The sequence below is a fragment of the Natator depressus genome, chromosome 2 (assembly GCF_965152275.1).
Source record: "Natator depressus isolate rNatDep1 chromosome 2, rNatDep2.hap1, whole genome shotgun sequence".
NCBI lineage: Eukaryota > Metazoa > Chordata > Testudines > Cheloniidae > Natator > Natator depressus.
In genome coordinates, this window is record NC_134235.1 from 46,399,310 (window position 1) to 46,418,728 (window position 19,419).

The 19,419-nt window shown below is 38.5% G+C and overlaps 1 protein-coding gene across 3 annotated transcripts in view; it reads left to right on the plus strand.

Annotated features, from left to right (window-relative positions):
* MMP16 (matrix metallopeptidase 16) overlaps positions 1-19,419 on the plus strand; it is a 236,307-nt gene that overhangs the window by 199,317 nt on the left and 17,571 nt on the right. For all 3 annotated transcript variants that reach the window (XM_074944142.1, XM_074944143.1, XM_074944144.1), the window contains one exon: positions 13,554-13,692. In XM_074944142.1, the coding sequence (XP_074800243.1) occupies positions 13,554-13,692 (139 nt within the window). The remainder of the gene's footprint in view (positions 1-13,553; positions 13,693-19,419) is intronic.

The window sequence follows — 19,419 nt, forward strand, 5'->3', positions numbered from 1 at the left end:
TACCATTGTGTGGGAACTATTGGGAAATACTGATTTTAGTGGTGAACAATATAATGTAACACCTTTCATCTCACAGGTTTTCATAACTGTTGACAAACAATCCTCACAATACTCTAGAGAGGTAAGAATATGTTATTAATATACCCAATATATAGATAAAGAAATTGAGCCATACAGTGGTCAATTGACTTGCCTCAAATCACCTAACAGATCAGTGGCAGAACTGACAATAGAATCTTGTTTTACTGATTCATATTCCCTATTGCTAAGTATTAGGGCTCACAGAAACAGATTAAGGTTATTTAGTCCATCCTCTGCCAGTGCAGGATGATTAGCATATAATGTCTTTGTCTCAGTCTCCTTTTAAGTAACTACCCATAAGGCTTTACTCTCTTTTCTCAAAAGAATATTACATCCACCCTTATGGATAGGACATTTGCCCTAATGTCCAATTGCAATTTCTCATTCCTCAACTTCACCTTAAAATTTCTAATTATTCTTCTTGCTGTTTCTTGAGCCACCTTAAAGAATTTCTCTCCTATAATGCTGACACTCTTCCAATTCTAATGTATATTATTCCCATTGCCACTTCCCTGATAAAATTTCAACTCTGCTTTTGTGTGATCTGGGATAACTGATCTCCCCAAATCAAATTGTACCTGATGCATTTTACTTAATTTCACAAAGTGATCACTCTATCTATGACCTATCAGTCCTCATCCTCAAAGGAAACCTCAAAGTATAACAATTTCAAAAGACAAGCCTGGGAGCTTGCATTCATAATTTTGCTAGGCACTAATAAATGTGGACTGTACAGAGACACTGCATTTATGGGTTATTACAACAATCTATAACCCACTAACAATGCCCCCTCAAGCTGTCTTCCTTACCCCTTCCTTTCTCCCCCTCCCCCTAAACAGTTGTTCCACCTTGTAGTTAGCTGTGACGCTCTAGGTATGTCTACACTGTAATTAAGAACCCATGGCTGGCAGGTGTCAGCTGACTCTGGCTCACAAAACTTGGGCTAATGGGCTGTTTAATTGCAGTGTAGACTTTTGGGTTCAGGCTGGAGCTGGGGACCCAGGGAGGTGGGAGCATCCCAGAGCTTGGGCTGAAGCCTGAATGTTTACACCACAATTAAACAGCCCCTTAGCCTGAGTCCCACAAGCCTGAGTCAGCTGGCCCTGGCCAGCCTCAGGTGCCTAATTGTAGTGCAAACATATCCACTGAGTACTTTTCCCAGACCTGAAGAAGAGCTCTGTGTAAGCTTGAAAGCTTGTCTCTCTGACCAGCAGAAGTTGGTTCAATAAAGATGGAAACTTTCTTTTAGTATTTGGGAGCTTTTCTAGACTACATTCACATTTCTCAGGAGCAAATCACTTTCCCATTTCTCTGTTACCTAAATCATACTGAAGACACTTTATGTGAATATTCTGCCTCTGTGTAAACTTTAAAACCACTAAACTTTGTCAGATAACTTTGTTTAAGCTAAAACAAATTGGGTCATTCCATTATTAATTTTGAGGCTATTACCTTCTGATGCGCTCATCAGAAACAGAACTCTGACCTTGGAGGAGCTGAAGTGCAGTGAAAGCAATTCCTTGTGTGTAAGAAAGTCAGTGTCCCTCCAAAGCTATGACATGCCTGGACCAGAAAGAGCCATTTTGGGTGCAGAGAGGACTCAATGATCTGAAGGATAGAAAGAATAGATACATCTTGCTGCTTGCCACTGCAGCTTCTTCATATTGACAAAGAGATGTATCTGAGTTCACAAATACAAGAGAACATAAGTAGATTCTCATAGGATTTGTATTCTCTCAGGGAAAAATTAGTCTTAAGGCGTATCTGTCTATGCATGTGTGTGCACTTACACACACACACACACACAATGTATTCCTTCTTCCCATGTTGCAATCCATGATACAAATGGTTCTGGTTGCAATTCTGCTCCCAGCAGCCAGCTCCAGCAGTAAACCATATTCCCTAAAGAGTTCTACCAGCAAGCCCCTTGCTTGTGGGCAATTTCTTGGAATCCAACTGAACTGAAAAATAAATAAAGCCAAGGTTAAGAAACTTTAAATGATTATGTATTTTGCCACAATCCTTGTTGTTTAAGGTCAGGCAACTGCAGATTAAACATAACTACCCTTGAAGTGCTGCTAAGGGAGAAATGGTCACTATAAAATAAATACTTTTACTATACATCAAGTGAGAGCTGCTTTATGTAATTGCACATTCTTTGTTTTTATTCTTGCAAATAAAAGAGAAGCATAATCCTAAAGATCGGATTAGCATGATGTGTACACCGAGTGTCTTTAGTTCACAACCAAATGTTGATGTAAATGCAGAGGTTTGAACAGAAAATTAGAGGCTTTCAGTGTCCTACTGTTGGAGTGTGTCAGTGAATCACTGCCATTGGTGATTAAAGAAGAAATACCTGGAGAGGTAAAATTGGATTCAAGTTCTTAGACTTTAGTGTGATACACTAGATGTGTGGTTTACTTCTGCACTGAGTGTTCTCTTCTTAGAGGGCAGTTGTCAGTAAGATTGATTAGATAGCTTCACAACTGGTAACGTGTAGGTAGATAGCTTTTACTAAAAAGCATAGACCTCAGTGTGCCAGTCACATTCTCACATAACATGGACTGTAGGAATAGAGCTTGCTTTAATTGTGACACTTCACAGTCTAACTTGGCAATCCACTCTAACATGCTTTTTAGGCAAGTAAAAAGTTTTGTTTGAGTTTTTAAGTGCAAGCCTTGATCATTTAACAAGGGAAAGGCAAGGAAAACAGAGAGAGAGAGAGAGAGAGAGAGAACTTGAATCATCACCTGATCCACATTGACGAGGTTTATTTTATTCTAAATAAACCAAGCTATCTGTCTATATCAAAGAAGAAAATTAAGCCACATGATACAATATAATTTGATGTTTTCTACTGTCTTTCATGTGAATGGTGTTTCAGAAAGCTTTAGAGTTCAATAATACATTTGTACCGTTGAATAATGTATAATAGCACAGGGAAAGATGTTACGAGAAACAGGGGAAAAAATATGGGTCACATCCTCAGCTGGCATAAATTGGTGTAGCTCCACTGATGTCATTGAACTCAATGTTGCTATACCAATTTACACCAGTCAGAAGCTGGCCTGGTATGTTTACAGTTGAGATTTGAAAAGAGAGACATACTCTTTGAGGCAAAGAAGGTTGTTCCAGATGGTAGGCACAACAGGGGAGAAGATTGTTTTGCACCTGTAGTGGCCAGATGTAAGAAATGACATAACTGAGTCTAGTGCTGCTGTTAGATATGCAGAGGAGATGAAGAATGGAGCAAAGAGACAAGGCATATGAGATAGGTTAGAGCAAGACTCTAGAGAGGATTAAAGAACATGAAGAGCAATTTTGAACTAGATCTTGCAATGAATGTCCTGATAAAGAAGAAGGGAGTCAACAAAGGCCTGACACCACAAACAGCAAGTTAATGGCTTTCAGAGACTGCTGATGCCTACTTTAATTTGTGATAATTGACTCTGAAATCAAGAGTCAAAAGCAGAAAACTAGCTGTGCAACTCACTAAGCAGCAAACATCTAGCTATTTAAAAGCAGTAGCCTCTGCTCCTAAATAGAATTAGCGAGATATTAAAAACTGGATCAAACAATTCAGGTAATATGAAGCAAGTTTTTTTTTAAAATGTACTCAATTAAGGACACCTCTTTTACATGGCAGCTCTTTAAAATAAGTCTAGCACAGAATGGAGACATTTGTCTCTAATATCTGAGGGGAAAAGTTCTGTGCAGATCAAGTTTTGATATTTATGAACAATAACACTCTGGATGTATTAAGTTCTAATTGACCGTAGTGAATTATCTGTTGAGAAAAAGACATAGAAAGCGTGTATGTCTCGCATTGACTTATGACAAAAAAATATAACCTCCTGGGGTTTGTGCAATTTTATATACTGTGCAAATGGTTGAAAACTGTCCTGCTTTTGCCATAATCATGTCTATTGTAATGATGTGCACCACATTATAGCAAGATAATAATCCTTTATTGCCTCACTAAATAACTTAGACAATAAATAGCCTAATATTTTCACTAGTAAAATAAAAAAGCCCTGGCTCAGTACAGTTTTCTGTGATTTAACAAGCTGATCTTAACTGTGGCATTTGTGATGACCAGGGAGGCAACTGCTCACTAGCCCTTTCAGCTAAAGAACCAGATCCAGATTAATCCTTTGTGTAATTCCTTTGGCTACAGTAGTATTACACCAGAAATGACTACGGCAGTGATGAAATGACAAAAGCCAGTAGCCAGTGCAAAATTAGAAAAAAAAATTATACCTGGCAAGTCCAGTCAGCTGTATTAGTGCTTGAAAACTCAGGGAATATTGAGTGGAGTAAGGGGTACTCCTATCTTTTTAAAAAAAAAATAATAATGACGTCAGTGGGAGTTTGCTGGAGAAGAAACTCAAGGCCAGGTCCTAAGATGGTTATAATTAAGATTTTTATAAGTGATGTTCAATACAATTTACCTAATGGAAGGTAGTTTCAGGTGCCTAAATAGGTTGTCAGTGTTATTTTAAAGGCTTGGATTGCTCTTTATTTCTTCTTATTACAAAAGTGTGCTATGTTGGGTAGAAAGCAGCACACTGACCTTCTTGAACCAAGCTGTAAAATTAATAAGCTAGATAAGAGGACAAAACAATCTCGGGTAGTGGTAGGTTTGTTTTTGTTTTTTAAATATACTGCTATAAAGTAATGAAGTAGTGCTAACGAGTGCAAGTCCCCCCAGATATGGCAACAACTGGAGTCGTCCCTGTGCTGAACTCAGAAAGTCCCCCAGGAGTCTGGCAATTACTTATACTGCATTCTGTAGGCCAGTGGAAATTCTGTGACCCATCCTTCCCTTTTTGTCAGAAGCAAATGTTCAATTTGGCAAAGAACTATCACCCTTTTTTTGTTGACAACGGCCTATATGGATCCCAGAAGAATCTCATTTGAGTTAGACTGTCCCCTATAGTCTGGAAAGTGGTGCTGGACAGGACTGTGTTATTGCCTGGAGTTATCTATATTTCTCTTTATGTTTGAATCTTAAAAGAAAATAGAACATTGTCTGTCTGAGCCATGATTCCACTGAATATTTGCAAATTGCCACGGGATTCAGTCATCATCATCATCATAGTATTTAGCCCTTATGTTGTTGTTATTATTATGGAAAAGGATTGTTTTCCCTTTCTATTATAACAGAAATTTATAGAAATTGTTGCAGTAGAGTCACCTTTCACCATTCCCCAATGTTTTGACTGAATTTCTTCATACTTATTTTTTTAAACTCTGTTAAAATTAAAATATATTTGGAATTTTGTAAATTGTATCTCTTGGCAGCTTGACGCTACAGACTAAGTCCAAGCAAAAGGAGATTAGAGCTATGTAAAGTCCTCTCTAAAATGCATGACTATGATTTACAAGATATGCTTTAGCGTACCAGCTGAAATTCTAGCTTTATTAGCTACCCTAAAACTTTATAAGTTTTGCCTGTAAAGGTATGTCCAAACTTTGCTAAATGTGAGGCTCCCATTGGGAAACGGCTGGAAGCCTGAGGACCTCACTGAGCCTGCAATCCAACAAAGCACTTAAGTACACACTTAATTCCATCTCTGTTTAGCAAAGCACTTTAAGCACTTGCTTAACCTGATGTGCTTTGCTTATATCTGAATCGATACCCATTAAAGTCAATGGACCAATTTCTGGGAGAGCTAATGGAAGTTGGCTCAGGCCTGTAGTGTAAATACAATATTTTTCTAAGATTTATTTTTACTACTAAATTCAGAGAAACAATCTGAAATATCTTGCTTGTGAGGCAAAATGACAAGGTGGGAAAATTCCATCCAGCAAATGTGGCAAAAGATATTAGAAATATAGCAATTCCAAACTGTTGCTGCTTGTTTGCTTCTTCTTCTTCTTCTTTAATAACTGATCTCTGAGAAATTGTCTGTGTTATGAGGGTTTTATAGAAAATTTGGGCATGACGAAAAGCCATTTGGCCTGTTGAGACTTATCGTTACATCATTTGTCCCAAAACAGCACCTAGTCATTCTTAGATTGATGATGCCTCAGAAATCTTGCCCGCAAAACTATTCTAAGCATTTATTACTGTCAGAGTGAAAAAGTGCTTCCTAAAGTCTGTTTTGAGGATGTTTTTCCTTAACTTTTACTTACAATAAGCTTTCTTGTCTCAGCATTGTGCTATAATGAAAAAGTAACTGAAGCTGACATTCTCTGCACTGGCTTTCAGAACACATGCTTCAATTAGGTCTTCCTACATACTTGTTTCTCTCAGTTACCATTTCATTTTTTTTTCCTTTTGCCTGTTCTCATACTGGAATTTAGGCAATTAATCCTAAAAATTGTTTTGCTGCCCTTCCTTAAGTGTCGTAATATATCTTACAATATAAAGTGGCTAACGCTGAAAATAGTAGTCTAGTGTCAGACAAGCATAGTGAAACTGTAATGTATAATAGTATTGCATGAGCGATGACACAGCTAGAAATTAGAAGGATTTTTTTAATAGAACTATTTCCAGCCAACCATAATTTTTTCAGAAGAAAACCTTTCATACTGAGAAATCTATTTGAGTAATTTTTGCTAGGTTAACTTCCTCCTATAAATCTGGGATTAACAGGAGAACATAAAACTAGCCATATTGGGTCAGACCAATGGTCCACATAGTCCAGTATGCTGTCTTCTGACAGTGGCCAGTGCCAGATGCTTCAGAGGGAATAAACAGAAAAGGGCATTTATCGAGTGATCCATCCCCTGTCATACAGTCCCAGCTTCTACCAGTAAGAGGTTTAGGGACGCCCAGAGCAGGGGGTTGCATCCCTGACCATTTTGGCTAATAGCCATTGATGGACCTATCCTCCATGAAATTATTTAATTATTTTTTGAATTCCATTATACTTTTCGCCTTCACAATATCCCCTGCCAATGAGTTCCTCAAGTTGACTGTGCAGTGTGTGAAGTATTATTCCAATATTTTTGTTTTAAACTTGCTGTCTAGTAATTTCATTATGTGGCCCTTGGTTTGTATGTTATGTGGAGTATGAGGGGTAAATAACAGTTCCTTATTCACTTTCTCCACACCATTCATGATTTTATAGACCTGTATCATATCACCCCTCATTTGCCACTTTTCCAAGCTGAACAAACAATCCCACTGTCTTTAACCTCTCCTCATATGAAAGCTGATCCATACTCTTAATCATTTTTGTTGCCCTTCTCTATACGTTTCCCAATTCTAGTATATCTTTTTTGAGCTGGAATGATCAGAACTGCATGCAGTATTCAAGGTGTGGGCATACCATGGTTTTATATAGTGGCATTATGATACTTTCTGTTTTATTATGTATCCCTTTCCTAATGGATCCTAACACTTGGTTAGCTTGCTTGACTGCTGCTATACATGGAGCAGATGTTTTCCGAGGACTATCCACAATGACTCCAAGATCCCTTTCTTGACTGTTAATAGCTATTTTAGCCCCCAGTATTTTGTGTGTACAATTGGAGTTATGTTTTCCAATGTGCATTGCTTTGCAATTATAAACATTGAATTACATCTGCCATTTTGTTGCCCAGTTGCCCAGTTTGTGAAATTCCTTTGTAACTCTTTGCAGTCAGCTTTGGACTTAACTACCTGAGTAAATTTGTATCATCTGCAAACTTTGCCACCTCACTGTTGTCCAGATCTTTTATAAATATGGTGAACAGCACTAGGCCCAGTACAGATCCTTGGGGGATCCCACTATTTACCTTTCTCCATTGTGAAAACTGATCATTTATTCCTACCAGTTACTGATGCATGAGAGGGCATTCCCTCTTATGCCATGACTCATTATTTGCTGAAGAGCCTTTAGTGAGGGACCTTGTCAAAGACTTTCTGAAAGTCCAAAAGCACTATATCTACTAGATCACCTTTGTCCACATTTATTGACCCCCTCAAAGAATTTGAATGGATTGGTGAGGCATGATTTCCCTTTCCAAATGCCATGTTGATTATTTCCCAATATATTGTGGTCTTCTATGTGTCTGATAATTCTGTTCTTTACTATCATTTCAACTAATTTCCCTGGAACTGAAGTCACCTCTAGTGCCTTTTTATATTAACAGTCCTCCAGTCATCTGGAACAGAGGCTGATTTAAGCAATAGGTTACATATCACAGTTAGTAGTAGTCTGTGGTAGGTTCTTTAGTATTCCGTCCCATCCCCAAGAATGTTAAATTTAATTGCATTATGGTTGCTATTACCAAGTGGTTCTGCTATATTCACAGTTTGTACCAGATCCTGTGCACCACTTAAGTCTGAAGTAAGAAATGCCTCTCCTCTTGTGGATTCCAGGACCAGCTCTCCAAGAAGCAGTCATTAATGGTGTCTAGAAATTTTATCTCAGCATCCTGTCCTGAAGTGGCAATTGCCCAGTCAATATGTGGATAGTTGAAATCCCCCATTATTACTGAGTTTTCTGTTTTTGTAGTCTCTTTTATCTCCCTGATCATTTCACAGTTACCATCAGTATCCTAGTCAGGTGGTCAGTAGTATATTATTATTGCTATTCAAATATAGAATTTCTATCCATAGAGACTCTATGGTTCAGTTTGATTCATTTAAGATTTTTACTATATTTGACTCTATTCTTTCTTTCACACATAGTGCCACTTCCCCACCAGCATGATGTATGGTGTCATTCCTATATATTGCATAACCTGATATTTTGTTCAACATCTTTATTAATGATCTGGACGATGGGATAGATTTCACCCTCAGCAAGTTCACAGATGACACTGAACAGGGGAGAGGTAGATACGCTGGAGGATAGGGATAGGGTCTAAAGTGACCTAGACAAATTGGAGGATTGGGCCAAAAGAAATCGGATGAGGTTCAACAAGGACAAGTGCAGAGTCCTGCCCTTAGGACAGAAGAATCCCATGCACCGCTACAGGCTGGAGACCGACTGGCTAGGCAGCAGTTGTGCAGAAAAGGAACTGGGGATTACAGTGGATGAGAAGCTGGATATGAGTTAGCAGTGTGCCCTTGTTGCCAGGAAGGCTACCGGTATATTGGGCTGCATTAGTAGGAGCATTACCAGCAGATCGAGGGAAGTGATTATTCCTCTCTATTCTGCACTGGTGATGCCACATCTGGAGCATTGCATCCAGTTTTGGGCCCCGCACTACAGAAAGGATGTGGACAAATTGGACAGAGTCCAGCAGAGGGCAATGAAAATGATCAGGTGCACATGACTTACGAGGAGAGGCTGAGGGAACTGGGCTTGTTTAGTCTTCAGAAGAAAAGAGTGAGGGGGGATTTGATAGCAGCCTTCAACTACCTGAAGGGGGGTTCCAAAGAAGATGGAGCTCGGCTGTTGTCAGTGGTGGCAGGTGGCAGAACAAGGAGCAATGCAGTGGGGGAGGTCTAGGTTGGATATTAGGAAACACTATTTCACTAGGAGGGTGGTGAAGCACTGGAATGGGTTACCTAAGGTGGTGGTGGAATCTCCATCCTTAGAGGTTCTTAAGGCCCAGCTTGACAAAGCTCTGGCTGGGATGATTTAGTTGGGGGTAGTCCTGCTTTGAGCAGGTGGTTGGACTAGATGACCTCCTGAGGTCTCTTCCAACCCTAATCTTCTATGATTCTATGATTACCATGTCCCATTGATTATCATCATTCCGCCAAGATTCTGTGATGCCTGTTATATCAATATCCTCATTTAATACCAGGCACTCAAGTTCACCCATCTTAATATTTAGACTTCTAGCATTTGTATACAACACTTATAAGAACGTAAGAACACCCATACTGGGTCAGACCAAAGATCCATCTAGCCCAGTATCCTGTCTTCCAACAGTGGCCAATGTCAGGTGCCCCAGAGGGAATTAACAGAACAGGTAATCATCAAGTGATCCATTCCTTGTCTCTCATTCCCAGCTTTCTGGCAAACAGAGGCTAGGAACACCATCCCTGCCCATCCTGGCTAATAGCCATTGATGGAACTGTGTTTCATGAATGTATCTAGTTCCTTTTTGAAACCTGTTATAGTCTTGGCATTCACAGCATCCTCTGGCAAGGAGTTCCACAGATTGACTGTGTGTTGTGTGAAGAAATACTTCCTTTTGTTTGTTTTAAGCCAGCTGCCAATTAATTTCATTTGATGACCCCCTAGTTCTTGTGTTACGAAAAGAAGTAAATAATACTTCCTTATTTACTTTCTCCACACCAGTAATGGTTTCATAGACCTCAATCATATCCCCCCTTAGTCGTCTCTTTTCCAAGCTGAAAAGTCCCAGTCTTATTAATCTCTCCTCATACGGAAGCCATTCCATACCCCTAATCATCTTTGTTGCCCTTTTCTGAACCTTTTCCAATTCCAATATATCTTTTTAGAGATGAGGTGACCACATCTGCATGCAGTATTCAAGATGTGGGCATACCATGGATTTTTTTAGAGGCAATATGGTATTTTCTGTCTTATTATCTATCCTTTCCTAATGATTCCCATCATTCTGTTTGCTTTTTTGACTGCTGCTGCACATTGAGTGGATGTTTTCAGAGAACTATCCACAGTGACTCCAAGATCTCTCTCTTGAGTGGTAACAGCTAATTTAGACCCCATCATTTTCTACGTATAGTTTACATGTATGCTTATAAAATTTGTCAGTATTTAGCTGTCTGCATTCATGTGATGAAAGTGAGTGGGACTCGTTTTCATTTGATTGTTTCTCTTCAGATACTATCTGCACATTATCAACTTTTATCTTCTCCTCTGTACTAGGATATAGAGAATCCCCATTAGTAAATCCTCCCCTAAAGGATATGTCTGTCCAAACCATGTGCTCCTTCACACCTGTCGGCTTTCCTCCAGCCCTTAGTTTAAAAACTTCTCTACAGCCTTTTTTAATTTTATATGCCAGCAATCTGGTTCTGTTTTGGTTTAGGTGGAGCTCATCTTTCTTGTGTGGGCTCTTCCTTTTACAAAAGTTTTCCCAGTTCCTAATAAACCTAAATCCCTCCTCCAAACACCACTCATTCAGTACCTGTAGTTTTGCCTATCTAACTGGCTCTGTGTGTGGAATTGGAAGCATTTTGTCTTTAATCTCTTACCTAGTAACTTAAATTTGACCTCCAGGACCTCTCTCCTACCTTTCCCTATATCATTGGTACCTACATGTGTTATGACCACTGGCTCCTCTCCTGCATTGTACAATGAAACACCCCTTTCTATTCTGGATGCACTTAGGCAGTGTCTATGTAAGGTTAATATTTTCTTCACAAATTTGTGAATAGTTGCATCAGTGGGAAAATGAACTAGAGAGAGATGTAACTTATGCTTGAGAAGGATGATGAATACAACCCATTGTATGCCTGCTCCAGCAAAAATATTAGTTTGGTTTCAAAGCTGCACCAGTTCCCAGAACACTACAGATCTGGTTTGCTTGACAGGCTGACCTATTCAGAGAGAATGTCTGGGCTGCCATGCAACAGAGATGTGACAGGATGCAATATTTTTCTGTTTTGTTTTGCGTTTTTTCACCAGTAATATTAATTCTGTATTATTTCTTATACCGTTGGGATTTCATAATAAAGGGTAAGAAGAGGGATAACCTTTACTTGTCCCAGGAAGGTGGTTCAGCGTGTTCATTATTTCAGGGCTATCATCTGTCGTAGAGTAATTAGGTTTGCAGTCCACACACAAAAGGGGTAAGCACTTGATCAGGGCCCCTATCTCGGCATGTTGATACGGTTGCACTGGAAGAAGTTGTGGTTACAGTGTTGAAGAGATATAGCAAGGGCAGCTTTTCCTGCATTCCCCTCAGGCTGACAAAATGACTTCTATACATTCCCCAGCTTGGGCAGTGCACCCTCAGCCTGGCTCAGTCACTCAGCAGCCATAGTTTAGCCCAGTGATTCTCAAATTTTAGCAACCCGAGGACCCCATTTTGATTTAAAAATTTCCCCCCTGCTCAGCCCCAGGCCCCACCCCCACTTCACTCCAGCCCCAGTTGGAGAAACGCTGGTTTAGCCCATAAAGATATGCCATTGTAAACAATGAAAACACAAGAGAATTGAGAGTCTACAGTATTGACTGTGCCATGGGAAACATAACCTTTCACCAGCTCGGATGCTGTTTATTATCACATATACGGACAGAAAGTCTTTGCACGTGATGATCCGTGTGCTGTGAGTTGATGGTCTTAGTGCAATTCTTAGTGGAATGACTGCTAACAGGGAGGCCAGGGCCAACAGTTTTGATGGTAGATTTGCAATGTGGACACCAGTCCACTAAGAACTGAACTAAGACTACAACATTCCAAATCTCCTATCACAAATGTTGATCCTGGTCTCCTTGTTCTCAGTCACTGCAGAGAAGAAGTGAATCACATTGCAGAATGAACTATACACACAGCCCTGGAAATAGTCCATTCATACCAGGGCTCGCACACCATAACTGAGCCCAATCCAGTTAGAATTGGCAGGCTTCATTCCACTGACTGCCCTGAGCTTTGCTTTAGGCCCATTGTAAGGATGGGGTGGGGCAGATCACAGTGATTCTTCCTAGGCTGTATCTGTTCTGTGCAGAGAGGGCTTCAGTCTCCAGGGATGTCCATCTGACACTTTTCAGATTAATAATAAATTCACATCATGGGGAACATACAGATCTGGGTATCTGCAGTCTTGGAAGATGACATGAAATTGATTGTTTGCCAAATATATGATGAGGCTGCTGCCAGGCACTCACTCATATAACTTAATACAGGATTCGGAAATATGCAGTGAAGTACTGAGGGCTCAAATCTGGCCTTGATTGTTCACTCAAACTAGGGACTTTGAAAAGAAACAGACCAAGAGGGTTTTTATTATAAACTCTTCCTAAACAAATGCCTGACAAAGGACTGGTTATGTTAAATTTACTGGGCTTTCCTACAGAACAACAAATTTAACTAGAGTGGACTTGGGTGTTTTATGCACATCTTACTTTTAGACATTGAAAATATATCAGATATTCTAAAATTAATGCTGTAATTCAATGGAAACGTAGACCCCAAATCTGCTTTTAGCTACCCCATTGTAAGCCTAAAATAGTTCCATTGTGTTCTACCAGTGTAACTGAGTGGAATTCGAGCAGTGGTATTTTGCAGTACACACACTCTCCTACATTTCATCTTTAAGCAAAATGGACATCTGTTATAGGACTGTCAGCTCTTTGGTAAGAATTATCACCAAATTTTTGCCTCTCCTTTGAATGCACCTTTGCTTTGTTTATTTTTGTTTTTAAGAAATCATTAGATCACTCTTTAACAGGGACATTTTTTTCCTTCCTTTTCTCCTCTGAGGGAAAACTCAGTTCTATGCTCCTTCAATATTAATACAAATATGGTTAGACAAATAGGAAAGTTTGTTGTCCTAAACTGACATTGAATGGCTTTTCCATCTGTCAGAAACAGATCAACAAGGATAGAGGCCTCCAATGTGCTAAGAGATGCATTTGTTTGCTTTCCAGGATCAGTGGTTTTGGCGTGTTAGAAACAACAGGGTGATGGATGGATACCCCATGCAGATTACCTACTTCTGGAGGGGTTTGCCTCCAAGTATCGATGCAGTCTATGAAAACAGCGAAGGGAATTTTGTTTTCTTTAAAGGTAAGAAGGGCAAGAAATCTAGGTGACATTTACAGGCCTGCCGACACCCCATAGAAACATTTTAAAACTTTCTTCTTATAGTGAAGTAAAATCTTATTTATTTTCACTAGTGGCTTGTCATACCCACTGCAAATTCAGAATGTAGAGAATTAGCAAATAAGTGAACAGATAAAAAAACAAGCATCTAACATACTTTGCACACTTGGCAACTATGGTTATTATTAATGATAATGCTTCATATTTGTAATTTTGGGGTATATTTTGTAAAACTAGTGAAGTCTTACTAGTAAAGACCATACAGCAATGATCTGCTATTAAGTCTTTGCTCACACTTTGTGTGTGTGAACTACAAGTTGTCTGGATTAAGAAAATACGAATGAGTGAGATTCTTTATATTTTTTCTAGTTCTCTTTCTTCATCTCTCTTATTACTAGGGTATTTGCATATTTCTAAGTGGCATCTGTTCCTGCTGCATATATTTTATCATGTTATCTGTGCCACGTTCTAATTATTTGGTCTGGAAATTATGATGCTACAAATTTGAGGTGGGAAATGAATTATTAACAGATATCCCTGTTTCATGCAAATGTCCCTAGTCATTTTTTAAGAAGAGGAAAAATCCCAGAAAATAAGGTTATGTGGATTGAATTGTTGCTAAGCAATTTGGTTTTTTTTAAAGTTTTACTCCAGGCATCAGCTGTTCTTTAAAATGAAAGTTCTTAAATATGCATCTAATTTAGATTTAATGCGAAAATTATACTTTATGTTAGATAAATAGTAGTTTATCATTGGAACCTGTTCATTGGGAATGAAACCAATGTAAAATGTAATTACTTATAAGGTAAGAATTGTGAAAACAAAGGAGAATGTGATTTGAGAATGAGGAATCCAGTTGTGAAGCTATTAGAGTTAGCTATCTGGATTGTAACTGGCTCTGTCCTTTTTCATATAATTGTGCCTATGGAAAGGCAGAAGAACAATGCAGACATTTTCCCTGCCATTTTTTCAAAATATGAACAAAGTTATCAGGTCAAAAAATGGACCCACCTGTAATGTAGTAGAACTATGGTCACCTCTGGAGTGTGAAGGGGTAATTGTAATTGTGCAGAAATACTACACAACAGTTTAATACAGGCAATGAAGATGAATAGTGTGTTAACTTAATAAAAAGAACTTGCACCTTGTTTGAGATGTAGAAGTTACAGGTCTTTGTATTTATATTATTTACCATATGATAACACACAACACATGCCTTTTATGTCTGCATGCATGCATGTGCTAAATTCTAGAGCCAGCTCATAAAATGTATACCATATGATAAACTGAATTTTATTTTCCACTTTAACCTTCTCAATAACACTCTGCCTCCTAATCTTTCTCCATTATGAACAATGTTCAAAACCTCCAAGCAACAGTTGGCATTTTCTAATATAAAGGTTGTACTGTACCACAAAAAAATTGTCATGCATCCCTCTACTCCCATCCTTCCGAATAAAGCACTTGTAGGAGGGCATTATGACTGAACTAATCAGCGAGCAAGAGGCAAAGATCTGTCAGTCACAAGTAGTGTATAAGCACCAGTCTACCCATTTCTTCCTGGTTGTTTGCCTTTTGCATGCTGGAAGGGTAGAGCAACAGCTGTCTCCGAATTCACCCGCTGTGCTCTCTTTCATTCTGCCTTATTCATTCTTTTCCTATTCTAGCCCAATAAAAGATGAAGAAGCATAGAAGCAAGGATAAAGGGAAAGGGAGAAAAAAGCAGCACAAAAGAGACATCAACTCTCCCGTGTCTGCTCTCTCCAGGGCCCCAGTTACACAGAGAGTAAAGCAGCAGAAGAGAGAGATTTACCTCCTCTGCTTCCATCCAGGAACCAAGGAATCAGGGAGGAATCGACCAATGTGCTGCATATCAACTCCTCCTCTCCCCACCTTTCAGCCTAGCCATGTTGTTGTAGGGTGTTGGTTCTATCTAGGTCCCTGGTTAGGTGTTTTCTGTCTGGGTTTCTATAGGGTTGCCCATCACTGTGTTATTTAGAACATCTCTCTAACAGTGGCCCAGTGGATTTCATAAGCCCAGCTATGAAAACCTAGAAAAAAACCTAGAAAAACCTAGAAAAAAAGATAATTTTTTGAGGTTTTGAGGGTTTGGTTTTATTTGTTCATACTCAGTCATCTCTCCCACCAGCTGTGCAATTGGATTAATGGCACTAAGGCAATTCTACTTTAAAGAAGAAGAAATATAAAAGAGGAACTAAATAAAAATCTTTAAAACAAGCTTACATTTTCCAGCAGACCTGTGCTGTTAAATACAAGGCACATGCAGATGATCTGTAATGGTGGTATGGTATGCAAGTGTTATTCTCATTCCTTTAGGACAATCTTCATAATTTATAGCTCTGCTATCCCAAATTCATACTAATAAATCCTACCACCACATCTGTATATTTTCTGTATTGTCTGTCTGTGGAGACCACTGATTTTAGGGGCATATTTAATAAATTATGGCTACTTGTAAAAAATTTGCTGCTTTTGTGGAATCAAGTCTCCCTTTCTGTGAAGAGCATTGAGACTTTTTGGTTTTCAATGTGAACTAGTTTTATGTCCCTTCAATTTACATTAATATTTATTTATACAAGGAAAAACATTTGTAAAAATTCAGTAGTACACTTGGAGAGTATGGCTATAAAGCAATGCTTGTTGTTTTGGGGAGTTGAAGTCAGCCTTCTTTCTTGTGGCTCATAATGCACGCAAGGTATGTGGTATAACATAGAAGGCTGCTTATAAAAAACAGATGCTTATATTCTTATTGTTAGTCAGTACTGGCATCCACACTGAATAATAATAATAAAATAACACCAGAAAGGTACATATATATTTTTAAAATGGCAAAAATCTAGATAGTAAAGTTTATTCTGTGTACCTTTTGGAATTTAAATAGTGTTAAAAATGAAACTGTCAAGACATCTGCATTGTTGAAACCTATCGCCAGCCAAATGTAGCAGTGGCAAAGCTGTTGTAAAATTCATACTACGACTGCCACCATAACTCTCAGTAATTCTTATCCCACTACTTGACAGTTTCATTTTGAAAGCTAAAATTTACTTGTAGTGCGGCATGACGAAGCAGTAAAGAGGGAAGTGACAGGGGCCAGCTAGATAAATAGGAGGACTTAGAAAAGCTTAGAGGAAAAAGGGAGGAGGACAAAACATACTGGGATTGAGGTCCAAAATATTTAAATATTGGGGAGAAGAGAGTTCCAGAATGTGAATGAGGAAGACAAAGAGACACGAGAGTAGGTTTTTTAATGGATTTTATTGCCATGAGTAGAGTTTTTCTTAATATTTATTATATTAAATACTTTAAATACTGTACACAGTGCTTATAAAATGCACATACCATAATTCCATTTTTGCATAATGACAACATGAACAGAATACTCCACTTAGTTCTTGAGAACTCAAGAAACCTTTGATTAATTTACATCCTGATTATATACAAAAGGGGATGTAGTATAGTTGATATCTTCTGTGTGGTTGGTTGTAATGGTCAGTAGATAATTAAAAAGTCCAAAATAACCAATATTTACTATCAAAACCTCAGTATGCTACAGCAAACATATATACTCATTGTGTGTGTCCTGTATTTCTCACCAATTTTCAGAATGTCAACAATAGATTTTCAAAGACTTGAGGTAGTTACAATCACAGTCCATATTTTTCAAGTTGTTTCCCTGTGGTGTTGGGTATTTAGCTAACCATTATCGCAAAAAAACCAAAACACTTTGACTTTATCACATGCTTCATTTTCAGCCTGTGACCTTGCCATCCTGCTTGTTGTTATATTAGGGAATAGATGGTGAAAAATGAAACATTCAGAAAATTGACCGGACTTTATGAAACATGGTGATTTATTAAAATCTGAGAATAATAAATCCACAAACCAGACCTGAAAGGAACAACTTTGTAAAACAAATGTAGTGCTTGCTGCTGCCAAGGAGATGCATCACTTGCATTATTATATGAGTGACCATGTATCTGGAAGAAGGATCAAACCATTATCGTTCAAATAATGTCTGGTTTTCTTTCCTTATTTTTATTATAATCATCATGAATAAACAGGTCTTCAATACATTGTTCTTATAACTTATTAAAGAAACTAGATATAAACTAAATGAAAGCAAATAATGAGTAATGTGACTTAAGTCCTCATTTTGGATACATTTTTAAGTCACTTCAAATTAGCTCGCTAAAACTAGAAATAGACGGAATTAATCCTAGTTACAATCAAGCTTCCTTTGCTCTGATCTGTAACTTAAATTCCCCTTAGTATTCAGTTCTGAGTGTGAAAGCTTCAGATTCTTGCTGAGACTCTTCTGAACTGCAGTCCTCCTCCCACAAAATGCTTCCCTGACCAACAGTCAACCACTTTCCAATATCATTTCTCCATGTGAGGGAAGAACAACAACAACAAAAAGCTGCAGCCAGACAGAACACTTTAATAATGGTCACAGTTAAAGCGGACTAAACATATCTCAGAATGCAAAAATTAAATGATGTCTAGTTACAGTCAATAGCGGTCTTGCCTATAATTGCTAAAGTGCTCAGTGTCCTGCAGTCTCAGGTTTAAGTTCTCTCCAGTTACCCTCAACAATGAACTTGCTTAAATAGAAGTAAGAAATTTGCTAAGGAGGATTTAATTAAGAGTCTCAGTCTAGTCTTGCATTCCCGGTACACATTGCACTTTTTTCAAATGTGCTCCTGCTCCAACACCCCCTGGATATACAAAAGATATTGGGCTCAGTTATGCTGTCCTTTTATAATATTCATGTTCAGCCTGGTTATTTCAATGGTTGATCATGCATATGTGAGGGCAAAATTTGACTCATTGGATACAGCTGGCAAATATCATTTCCTAACAACTTCCTTTATTTTTATTCCTTGTGAGACATGGAAATAGACAGTAATATTGCATACATTGTAGAACATGCCTCTTCATGCTGCCCAGCAACTGTCATTTTGAATGATCTTCTACAACAGAAATGACCTGGCACAATATTGGTCATTGAACACCATCTGTTGTTTGCACCATAAGTACCAACTGGAAGGGTCCAAAAAGCATGATCCTTCTCTCAGTATTGAACTTGCAACTATGATGCCTTTCTGAAGCCATCTATTTATATACAGCCAAGTGAACCAGTAGTTTTGAGACTCAGAGGTATAATTCAGCTGAGAAGGAGAACTGTGAAATACTAAAGGTGTGACCACCTGAAATGAACGTCTGAAACCCTCAGGATAGAGCCTTATCTTCCCTAGGATTAAGTTTTGTAGAACACCCTAATTAAATTAAATGTAATGGCCTTTAGGTCATCACAGACCTAATATTTTGTGCATTTCAAAGGATCACTCTTCATAGGCTAGCACTTCTTTATTTTCTGTACTTTACAAAGCTCCCTGTAGGTCTTCTCTGAACACTTTCTTCCTCCTGCCTGGCACATGCAATAACTGTGAAGAGGATCAGTGTTTCTCAATGTATAATGTCAAATCTGGTGTCTTTGATTGCCTGTATCACATCACCTTCATGTCCTCATCTTCCAAATAAATACACATTAACAACCTATAGAAAAGAGAGTTGACCACACCTTCCTGTTTTACACTGAGCAGCAGCCCCTGCTTGAAATGGAAATGTAATCATGGCTTACTTCCTTCTAGGAAATTTCTAGAGAAAACA